Below are 11,877 nucleotides of genomic sequence, written 5' to 3' on the forward strand. Positions count from 1 at the left end.
TCACTCACCTCACTCACCTAATCACCTTCCACTTCATTCCTCTCCCTTTTCTCACCATTCATTACTCATAACAAAACAAATTAACAACAACATTTACAAAATAAAATAAATCAACAAAAAAATCAGAAGCAGAAGAAGCATAACAATTTCAATAATTACATCAATTTTAATAAATAATAATTCAATAATCATCAACTACAATTTCAATTTTTAGATCAAAAAGTTTAATAATCATCAAGTTACAATTTCAGAAGCAGAAGTTCAAGCAGAGTAGAAGAAGAAGTAGAGACAGTCACAGAACCCCTCACCGTAACCCCCCACTCCTCACTCTCTCACCCCCTTCTTCATCACCACTGACCCAGTTACTCCCAATTTTCTTCTTCATCAGCAAAATAAATAAAAAATTCAGCAACAACATCAATCACAAAATAATCACAAAATTAGCACAATCCATCATCAATCATGTATATGTTATTCAAAAATTAAAAAAAAAAAAAGAAAAATGGGAAGAAAAAGGTCCAAGGCTTTGAGCATCAATGGTTAAGAGGGTCAAAACTGATCTAAAGCTCAAAAGAGTGGAGTTCCCTAACCATATGCTTGTGGTGTGAAAGTGTCAAGTAATCCTTGAAACTGAGTACCTAAAGTCGTGACTCAATGCTGTTACAGAGTATGCGTAAGGCTCTGAGCACCACTGTCTGGGAGAAATAGAAAGAAAAATTAGAACTCGAAGAGTTCCCCAATTAAGTGCTTGTGGTATTCTTGTATCAAGTTAAGAAATATATAAGTTATAATTTATTGATATAAAATTATAGATTATATATTTATGTTTCTATTATTTGAGCTAGCTTGTGAGTTCGAGCCAGCTCGTGAACTTTCGATGAGCCAAGTTTGAGCTTAAGAATTAGGCTCGATTGTTAATGAGTCGAGTCATGAAGCAAACTCAATTTTTGTGAGCCAAACTTAAACTTAAACTTGGTCTAGCTCAGCTCATTTCCAACCCTACATGTCACTAGCAATAGCCTAATAAAAAAAGCCAATTCTATGGTGCCTATGAATTTTTACCTAAATTTTGCCTAACTTACTTTTTATAGTAAGTTTTGATTTTTTAAAAATTATTTATTCTTATATCTTTTAAATTAAATAATAACTTTTAACCCTTTTAAATAAATAAGCACCACTTTTTAAACACCATAGCATTCACCTTTTTTTTTATAATAATTTTTAACATCTTTTAATATATAGACACCACCTTTTAGACACCATAACATTCACCAATAAAAAATCTATACTCTACACAACTTTTTCCTGGATCATATTGGGTCCCTATTTGTTATTTCATTTTATTTATTTATAGAGAACGAAACGGTAAGTTTCCTACGTTGTGTCCGGTGTGAAATCAAGTGCAAAACTCGTTCGTTTTCATTGGCTGGTTTACTAGGTTTTCTTACTCTTCTGGAATCAGGTTTCCCATGTTTTCATACTCTTTCGTTTTCGACATGTTATTTTTATGAGCTAATTTTCAAAATGATTTTTAAAATTGGTAAAAACTTATGATGTGAAGTTAACAATCATTTAACAACTATTAATTATCAACTTCACACAAAAACTAAGAATTTACTTCAAAATTTTTATTCTATTTCCATTCGATCTTTAGTTTTTAAAATGATCAAATAAAATATTACTCACACTTGGTATCTTTTCTTCTATTCACACAAAGAACGAAACAGCAAGTTTCCTATGCTGTGTGACTGTGTCCCGTGTGAAATCAATCTATTGATTGCCTTGTTTCCCAGGTTTTCTTACTCGGGTGGAAGACCAACACGGAAGGGACCACCTGCGAAAATTACGCCATGGCAAGGCGTAAGTCAAATTCCATATGTTATTTTAAGTTTTTAACAGTGAAGGTGCCACACACTTACTAACTTCAACAACTGGAGGAACATGTTAAAGGGCGAAAGCTAGTGCACTCCAGATAAAGTAGAGAGTCCAGCACTCCTTGAAAAGTAACCTGTTATTAAAAGTTATCAGGTAAATTAAGTTTATTTATTATTATTAATTTTTTTTATTCTTATGGGCTGAACAAACAACTTAATACAGACAGTCACAAAAAAAAAACAACTTAATACAGACAAAAAAACCAAACCCCTCTCTCAACTCTCAACCCTGTAATGTTAAAAAAAAAAGAACTCAACCCTGTTATAGCATCCTCCACCGCCGTAAGGAGAGACAGCGCTGCCGCCGTTCATTGTGCTCAGGGGCCACCGCCGCAGGGAGTGAGAAATTGCCATCGTTCGCTGTGTTGCGGTCGTGCTCCAAGTCTCTCCCTGTTCACTCACGATCCCAAAAAATCCCCAAACAAAAACTAAACCCTAGCTTCTTCAAAGGTTCTGCCGCCGCCGTCCGGGGTTGTCGGCGCCGTGTAGCCCCTCGCCCCTCGACGCTCGCCGTAGTCTCTCCACTCGCCGTCCTGCTGTCCATCGAAGGTTAGTGGCACTGCTTTCACTTTTTCGGTTATTCCTTTTATGCTCTGTTTAGTGATTTGAGTATTTGACTGGTTTCTGAATGTGAATTACTGAATGTAAATCAAATAATTGATTTTGTGTTGTTGAAATTATTGCTAGTTATGGATTTTTTGAAATTATTCTGCTGTTTTCACTGATTTCTGCTTATTCTGTTTTTTTTTTTTTTCTCTTTAAATTTTGAAATTTGAATGAAATTTGATCTGATCTGCTACATTTTTGAATTTTAATTACCTAAGGTCCCAAATTGGGTTTTCTTTTCAGTATGCTCATATATTTAGAATTTTGCTGGTTAGACTCATTAAACAGAAAGAAAAATGAACTTCAAGAATGTTTAGTGCATTTAAATTAATTTAATGTTGAATCTGTTGTGCTGTTGGTAATAGTTTTTTTTTATTGAATTTATCCTTTGAGTGCTGCTGTTAGTGTGGTTTGGTGTTGCCTTATTGATTTCAGTTGTTGATTTTTGGATATGTGGTATAAAGAATGAGGTTGAATCGTGCTATAAGAATTTTTTTTTTTGAAGCAAGTGAACTATAAATATTTATCAAGTCTTTTAAACTTTTATTATCAGAATATGTTAGCCTAACCATTGTCACCAAATTTAGAAAGAAGGCCAAGATGAATGAAATAGTAGACATTAGTTACCTGGTACTTGTTCCTATACAATGTTGCAGCTGATGCATGAGCTAACAACATATTATGTGTTACCAAATATGGCTCCGTTGAAGAATTTCCCTTAGAGCAATTAAATATAGAGGAAGGTGAACAATGTTGAGGTGGTAAGAATCCTATATCATAGCCACCTTGTGCAAAAACATTTCCTTCATTAATTGTCGTCCATTGTTTGACCCTGTCTCCAAACTCTCTAAAGCACACATTTGCAAATGCTGTGAAGTCTCTTCTACAAGAGTATGCAAGTGTACAGAATAATGTGTTAGTAATGTACAAATTAATCATGTATAATTTAAAGTTTAAATTTTGCTTCTTTTGTAAATAAATTTCTTAGCTACTTTCGATTCTTCACTTTCCAAGATGATCATGAAATTAATTAGGTATTTGAAGTTAGGGAACCATACACAATTTTTTTATTAACCCATCCTCCATATTCATCCTCAAGAGCTTGTGGTAAGTCCCAATGATATAATGTAACATGTGCTTGAATTCCTATAAGAACAACAGAAAAGACAAGAATAAGACCAGTATGGGTAAACAATTTAATTAAGCTAATTTCTTCCAAAGGCCCTTTAAAACAATTTCTATGGTTAAAGAATAAAATATTGTTATCTGAAGAGGAGTTATTTTAAATATTAATCTTAAATACTTTTAAAAAAGTCATTTGATATACTTCAGATTATTAGATACCTTCTGAGGTCTTTGATGAGTTTAGATTAGGTTAGAAGAGTATTTGGGATATTTATAGAACTTGAGACAATCATAAAAAAGAATCTCTTAACTAAAATAAGTGAGGAGTATAAAATATAAAGAGTTAAGAGTTCAAAAGATGCTGCCTTATTGATTTCAGTTATGGTTTTATGGATGATTATTTGATTTCTGGCTGTGTTACTGCTGTTTTTAACATTGTAAATGACTTATTGATTTCGGTTATAGGTAATAGTATTAATCAATAAGCAATTTGCTGGTAATAAGCAAATGATGCTGCTAATCCTAATCTTCCTAGTTCTAAGATACTCAGTCACAAGGTTCTAATTTTTAGCTTGGAAATATGTTGCTCTGGAAGTAGTGAATGGAAAACCACAATATCAATGTGTATTTTGTCTACAACCATTTAATATTTAGATATTTCTTTTTACTATGTAATTTTTGAGTTTGTAATTTGATAATATCATATAGATTTGGTTGATGATATTTCTAGTAATGTGATGTTAAGAGCTATTCTTTCTTTAGCTTTTATTGATTATGGAATTTTAAGTGTTGAATTTCTTTTGGTATGAGAGTGTGAATGTCTTGTTTAAACTATTTTTTGGTTGTTTAAATTTTTTTTATGAAGTACTGTCAAGTTCAAACAAGTGGTTTATAATTTCTGTAAAACATACAGGAGCTCTTCTTTCTTTATCAACTAATGATTATAATACTTTGAATGGTTTGTTTTCTTGTGATATGGGAGTGTTAAAACAGGTATTTTGTTTGTTCAAAAATTGTATAAGGTTAATGTTAGAAGATTGTCAGGTCTAATTCAGTTTTTATAATTTGGCTTAACATTTTATACAACTTCTCTATAAACATAAAGAAACAACTAAACATTGAGGGCTTCTCCGATTTACTATTTGTTAAATTGTAACAAATTTATGGCAAAACGTGTCCCTGCTTTCTTGGTATTGTGCATTCGCAAATTTTAATCCATTGAAAGAGAACCCATATAGTGATACAATAAAGTAATACCCCTTATGATGCAAGGAGATCTTCTATAATATATAATCAGCAATTTTGTAAAATTGTGATACTAGGAGCTCTTTTTTCGTTATCATTTTTTAGTCATGAAATTTTAAATTGTGATTTTCTTTTGGTATGAGAATATGAACATGTCTTGTTCAAACTGATTTCATGGTTGCTCAGATTTTTTTTATAAAGTTAACATTAGATTGTCAAGTTCAATTTAGTTGTATAATTTCTGTAAAATTTATATGTTGTTTTTACATGCACAAAGGAATAACCGGACAATTGAAGATTGAGGGATTTTCAGATTTGTTGTTTGAGTCGTGGCAACTTTGCAGCAGAGCATCGCACAAATTTTTTGGTACGTACTATTGCAAATATATAGTGTATTTAAAATAGAATTCTGGACAGACCATAAACCCATATCTCTAGCAATTCTATGATTGTAATGCTAGGGATTCTTCTATAATATATAGTTTTTAATGAGAAATTTTGTAGCATTGTGTTGATAGGAGCTCTTATTTCTCTATCAGTTAATGATTCTGAAATTTTGAATGGTTCATTTTCTTCTGATATGGGAGTGTTCAAATTGGTATTTTGCTTGCTCAAAAATAGTATAAGGCTAATGTTAGATTATCAACTCTATTTTTTTTTATAATTTCTATAACATTTTTATAAAATTTTTCTATAGACATAAAGGAACAATTAAGATTGAGGGCTTGTCCAATTTACCGTTTGATGAGTTGTTACGAATTTGTGGAAATGTGTCCCGGCTTTCTTGCCATGTGATTCTCAAATTTCTAATCTATTAAAAGAGAACCCATATAGTGATACAATAAACTAATACCCCTTGTGATGGTAGGAGCTCTGCTATAATGTATAGTCAACAAATTTGTAGAATTGTGATGCTAGGAGCTATTCTTCTTTATCTATTTAATAAACTAATACCTCTTGTGTTAAACTTGAATCTTTCTAGCATTTTTGTTACAATTTATTCATTTTCATGACCTTTTTTATTCTTTTTACTCTTTATGTTTGATTCTTGTGGCATTTAAAATTTTTCTCATTAAGAAAGACTTTTGTTTCGCCACGTCTTTAGTTCCGCGACATTGCTAAATTTATTGTCGGTTATCTATTTTACATGCAAAATTTGAAGAATAAAAACTAATTAGTTTTTTTTATGTAGTCATATTGTATTGTTTCGAGTCATATTTTGCCCTAGAGTTCAAGAACTTGTGCTATGTTACTTTTTTTTTTCTTTATCTTTTTTCAAGTCATTTCATTATAATAGTATTTTAAACTTGAGATATACAATATTAATAATATTGAATAACACAAAGCCTCTATTTTCAAAATATTTACCAGAATAATAATTTTATTATGATTTTCATTCATTGCAAGAAGCTAGTAACAATATGAAAGCGAAGTAGCATTCATTTCTCTAGTAGAGTGCTAGGAGTAACGGAAAGCAATACGGAAATATATTTTATAGTAATGTTAATTCATGAGTGCTATTTTTATGTTTTGTTATTGTGCTATTTGCGTGATTTAGTTGTACTTTGGAAGTGCGAATGTTGTGTTGGTAAAAATTTGTTATTTGTGATATATCCTTGTGATTTATTTGTAATTGTTTTATATTTTATTATTATTGGATTTTGAAGAAGAGAATTTTGGACTTCATTTCGTGGTGTCTTGTGCCTATTGTTGTCATGTGGTACTTACTTTCATAGTTGTGAATATGTCAAATATTTTGTACTTGTGTCATTTCATAAATATAAATATTTTTCGTTTTCTTTTATTGTAATAGTATGCAGTAAATATAGCATTCAACAAAAATGGTTGATTTGATCGGAGAGTCATCGCATAACCAAATAGAGAATGTTTCAGCTGAGGTACATCTTTTTATCTGGATTATTCCAACGCTTAAGATGTTAAGCTTTATTATTGTTTGAAAGTATATTTAGAACGTTGAGGTCTACTGTTGTTTACTGTCTTTCAGGAAATAGACGAATTGTTAGTTGATAGTGATGGCAATGATGTTGCAGACCTGTTACTGAATAGTATAGGAAGTATCGGTCGGGTTAATTTCGTAGGTTTGAGCGTTGATGCTGCTAAGAAGTATGTATTTTCGGTTTTACTGGAGTTACGAGGTGGATAACAATGGTGTGTTTCGGCACCTAATCTGGATGGACGGGAAGAGCCGTGTTGACTTTGAAGTATTTGGTGATGTTATGGCCTTTGATGCAACTTACAAGAAAAATAAGTACAAGTTTCCATTGGTAGTTTTCTCAGGAGTGAACCATCACCTTCAAACAATAGTTTTTGGCAGTGCAATTGTGGCTGATGAAGGAGAAGGAACTTACATATGGTTGTTACAGAGATTCGTGGAAGCAATGAATGGTAAACGACCAAATGCTGTAATAACTGATGGTGCCAAGGCTATGAAGCTTGCAATTGAAAAGGTATTTCCAGATGCACACCATAGGTTGTGCGGATGGCATTTGTTAAGAAATGCCACAGCCAATGTCTCCAACCCCAAGTTTACCCAACAATTCAGGAAATGCATGCTTGGCGATTATGAGATTGATGAGTTTGAGGAGAGGTGGGTGTCAATGGTTAATAGTTTTGGGGTTAAGGATATGGAGTGGGTTGAGACCACTTATGGGATTAAAGATATGTGGGCTACAGCACATATGAGAGGCAAGTTCTTTGCCGGGTTGAGAACTACATCGAGGTGTGAGGCACTACATTCGCAAGTTGCTAGGTTTGTAAAATCTGGCTATAGTATTAAGGAATTCCTCCATCACTTCCGCCGGTGGATGGGTTTGTTGCGGAATAATGAGGCTGAGGCTGACTATTACACCTCATACGGGTATCCGATAATGCAAACACAGGTGCAAGCATTGGAGCGATCAGGAGCAAGTGTTTATACAAGGGAGGTGTTCTACTTGTTTCGATCATTATTGTTGAAAGCGTCAAGTGTGATAATAGTTGATTGGCGAGAGACTTCATGTAGTGTGAACTATGATGTACGAAAATATTGTGAGTTAACACGAAAATGGGTTGTATTTTATTGGCCTGGTAGCAGTGAGTTTAGGTGTTCATGTCAACGAATGGAGTCATTTGGAATTCCATGTGTTCATATCATTCGTCTGTTGATATATCTTCAAATTACAGAATTACCTGAGTCACTGATATTGAAGCGGTGGACCATGAAAGCAAAAGAGGCTCATATAAGGTTGGAGCAGCACGGATCGCTAGTTGGAGATAGAAGTTATGAGAGTAGGATTGCTGCTATGAATGATGAGCTGGAGGGCTTGCCATTTGCTGCTTGCGGAGATTTAGGTGATTTCAAGGATGTTATGGAGTGGGTCAGAAACAAAAAGGCTGAATTATTTGCCAAACATGAAAAGAATAGAGAGGGAAGTTCTAAAAGTGCGGGTGAGAAATTCAAAACACGGACGGATGCTACTTCAAAAGAAGCTGGGGACAAAAAGAAAAAGCGAAGGATTCGGTGCAGCAGATGTAACGGTGTAGGACACAATCGGCGAAATTGTCGTCGTGGAGATGACCATAATCAAATGGAAAGTGGAGACGGAGGAGGTCCCGAAGATGATGACGATTGGTCTAGTCAAACCAGCGAGGAGGGGATCGAAGAAATGGTGAGTATTTAAGATATTGCTTCTTATTAATTACATGGTTGTCTAATTTTATTTTATTTTTGTTCTTGTAGGATTTTGATGTGACCATTGGTAATCAGAAAGGCAAGTATCGTTAGCTATTACTGTCTAGCCTTGGATGAAAGATGAATATGGATTTTAAGGGGTGAAGTATACGGTACAGATGCAAATATACAGATATTCCATTCGAGTCACAAAATTATTGATGGGTGTTGTGTCTGCTAGGGAAATGACATAAGAAAGAGAAAATGGTAATTAGCTTTTCTGCAATGTATATAACGGGTTTGTTATTTTATTAAGGTAGAAATGAGAGACAATTATACTAGACAAATAACAGAATTGTACTGCCACCGGTTGTTCATCTTTCTTTAGTTTATACGTTATATTTATTTTTTAAGTTGAAATAATATGCATATAAAAGCTGTGAAACTAAAAAATCCTAAATATCAAGGAGTACATATAAAAGATAAATAAAAAAAGTAATTGATGTAACAAATAGGTCCCATAACAAATAACATAAATACCAAACAATCAAATCAAATGTATTTTATATTTTCCTAATAATAAATAGGGTGACCATCTAATTGCCAACCAATGCTTTCCACCTAGCTGCAGAACGATGTCTGACCATGTCATTATATTCATTGTGAGTCCCATTTAAAGTTGCACATGTCGCAAGCATTCGAATTTTAGAATCAAGAGACTACAAAAAGTAGAAGTTAAATTAATTAGTGTGTCAAAAGAAACAAAAAGTACACATGGTAAAAATTTGTTAACTTACCCTAGCAGTGAGATTGGGTTGAAACATGTCCTCCATTGCCATCCACTCAAGTAGGATCATTATAAAATACAAGTAGGAGTTATCACTATAAAATACAAGTCATTAATATAATTAGGATCATTATTATTCATGATCTAGTTAACAAGCATATCACAATAAAATAGACTGTACACCTTGTGTTGCAATCAGGGATGCCACGAGCATTACAGAGAGGCCAATTGTCCATTGGAATGATTTTTTTGTCTAATATATTAGTGCTGGAGTACGGACCAGAGAAAATGAAATCTAATAGACCGAGCTATGGCTCAAAACAAAATGAATTACAAAAACATATTAATGACGAATGAACTTTAAATAACATTTATATAAAGAATTTAAAATTAAATAAAAAATTGTGTTTAAAAAATTATTTTCTATTACACAATAATAAGTGATATTAGAAAATATATAGTTTACTCCACTATCAACAACTAAAAATACACCAAGAAGATTAAATATATCACCGTCCATCTCATGACGAATTTTTTTGGAGATATCTCGCTTTGGGTTTGGATATGAATCAAGTTTATATACCTTTCCCTCGTCAATAGATATTACCATCAAGAACCAGTGAAAAATGTCGTCAATGAGTGGAACATATATCTGTGTGGACATATTCATGGACAATTAGAGTAAAAAAAAAAATCCAAATAGAGGGTGAGTGAGAATAAAATACATATTTTAACGCAGAAGACTTCGGCATCCAGATGTTTTTGTACTTTTCATACACTTCTTGACGTAGCATATCTGGGTTAAGGGCATCAACCTAATTTTTGAGATTATAAATTGTTAGTTTTAGTGGGACTGTATATTTTATGAGGGTCAGTTACCGAAATTTCTTACCCCAAATTGTGGTGGTAGAGACCAAGTTGTTATTTTGTTGGACATATCTTCAAAGGCATCATCAATACGTTGTGTCATTGTTGTTTTAAGGGCAGCCAGCATTAAAATCTACATGAAAATAAACATGTAATTAACTAAAGCATATTTTTCAAGAATCTAATAAAAATTACCGTATTTACTTACATTAGAGTGTACTTCATTATCAGGAATGAGACACTGAAAATCTGCCCGACTCATCTCAATATTTTTATTTTTGAACAAAGTTTCCCTGTGTAGATACAACAAAGTTGTAGTTGTATAAAAACTTACAAAAGACAAAGAAATAAATATTCGACATCAATAATTAACTTATTTATATCTGTGTTTTATTTTTGTTAAGTAACTAACTAAATGTTTTTACCCTTCGTATAGGTCGTGGCCAAATACATAAAGTGATATTTGAGTAGTGTCAACTGCATTTCCTTAGTTGGACGGAATTTAGACTTCAGTTCAACTGGGAGTACACAACCAATTTCAGGTGATAGTATTCTAGGTCCATTAGATCCTTTTGGTCTGTCCCTCTTTCGCCCAGAACAAACATTTTCACTTGAGTTGTGACATTTAGGTGACTAGTTCAAAGCATATTTGGATGCTTTTTTTGCCTACACGAATTATATAAAAAAAAACTAAAAAATTAATAACTAAAATATATGAATACTGCAAATGAAAACAAGTACCTAAAAAATCTATATACCTTTTCACGAAGATAGGTGCGAGTATAATTGATATTTCTTGATTGTGCTATTATTTCTTCGTCCAGGTTGATAATAGTTATCTTTTGAGATTTTTCATTCAGCGGAGTACTAGTATTCTCAGGCTCGCTTCCACCAAGAATGACATCAGTATCTTCTTCTATATTTGCATAATCTTTCTCAAATACTTCCTTCCCTTTGACCCCGTCAGCTGGAACATGCCGTTGTGGCATTTGATCAGGAGCTGCTGGGCGGTCTCCAAGGTCCAAAACTGCAACTTGAAGAATGGCCATCTCTCCCTTCATATTGTTGTACAATCTCTCCAGATCGGTTATTTTAATATGCAAATCCTGCAAAATAGAATATTAATATTAAAAAAAAATTAGTTGCAATCGTGCATAACAGATACACTTGGATTGGAATACATCGCACCTTCAAAGAGGCAACTATGCCGTCAACAACACTGTTGGAGTGGAGGGTTCCAATCTGACCAGATTGGTTTTCATTGATACTTTTATCAACACACTTGGAGGTATTATTGTCAATTTCCATTCTTAAGCGGGAATGAAAATATTTTTCACGGTTCGGAGGTTCTTATGTAGTGCAAAGTTATGATGCTGCCCACTAAGAGCACGTAACATTTACACGAAGCGCATGACGTAGTCAAAGGATAGAGTTCATGGCAGTTACAACAAGTTCATTATCTTTTATTTCAAAAGATCCACAACGTTCACATTAGTGGGTAACAGAATCAAAAATTAAAATGAAATTATACGTAGATAGTTATTCACTGAATTACGTTGTTAGTAATTTATTCAAAAAGAAATTAAAATTTGAAGCTATTCAATATAAAATAAAATTCTACAGAAATATAATTAAATAATTAT

General features: G+C 32.9%; 2 protein-coding genes and 1 long non-coding RNA gene across 6 annotated transcripts in view; 1 reads left to right on the plus strand and 2 right to left on the minus strand.

Annotated features, from left to right (window-relative positions):
- The window catches only part of LOC107609637 (protein FAR1-RELATED SEQUENCE 5-like), a 17,373-nt gene continuing 7,584 nt past the window's right edge, over nt 2,089-11,877 (plus strand). Inside the window, exons 1-4 of one of the 4 annotated variants that reach the window (XR_002351024.1) lie at nt 2,089-2,483; nt 5,188-5,277; nt 6,724-6,808; nt 8,650-8,996. Coding sequence is in view for 1 of the 4 variants with exons in the window: in XM_016311642.2 (XP_016167128.1) it covers nt 7,103-8,578; nt 8,650-8,694 (1,521 nt within the window). In the remaining 3 variants the exon portion in view is untranslated. Of the gene's footprint in view, nt 2,484-5,187; nt 5,278-6,723; nt 6,809-6,915; nt 7,007-7,053; nt 8,579-8,649; nt 8,997-11,877 lie in introns of those variants that run through there. The other 3 variants (XR_001613212.2, XR_002351025.1, XM_016311642.2) reach the window with 3 other exon arrangements.
- On the minus strand, nt 2,675-5,098 carry LOC110264804. Its single transcript, XR_002351026.1, has 2 exons — nt 3,599-5,098; nt 2,675-3,423 (listed from the first exon to the last, which is right to left on the minus strand). It is a non-coding gene; the product is annotated as an uncharacterized LOC110264804 (long non-coding RNA).
- LOC110264803 lies at nt 10,666-11,664 on the minus strand. The gene is made up of 2 exons (XM_021107052.1): nt 10,993-11,664; nt 10,666-10,900 (listed from the first exon to the last, which is right to left on the minus strand). The coding sequence occupies exons 1-2, from the start codon at nt 11,293-11,295 to the stop codon at nt 10,868-10,870; spliced, it is 336 nt and encodes a 111-aa protein (XP_020962711.1). The 5' UTR covers nt 11,296-11,664; the 3' UTR covers nt 10,666-10,867.

Source organism: Arachis ipaensis, chromosome B07 (genome assembly GCF_000816755.2).
Source record: "Arachis ipaensis cultivar K30076 chromosome B07, Araip1.1, whole genome shotgun sequence".
NCBI lineage: Eukaryota > Viridiplantae > Streptophyta > Magnoliopsida > Fabales > Fabaceae > Arachis > Arachis ipaensis.

What these genes read in the sequence shown, in the direction of transcription:
- LOC110264803 (XM_021107052.1), bottom strand. Translation starts at nt 11,295, where the DNA reads ATGAAGGGAGAGATGGCCATTCTTCAAGTTGCAGTTTTGGACCTTGGA. An exon ending in GCACCTATCTTCGTGAAAAG is followed by an intron (nt 10,901 to 10,992) that starts GTATATAGATTT and finishes TAATTCGTGTAG; the next exon opens with GCAAAAAAAGCATCCAAATA.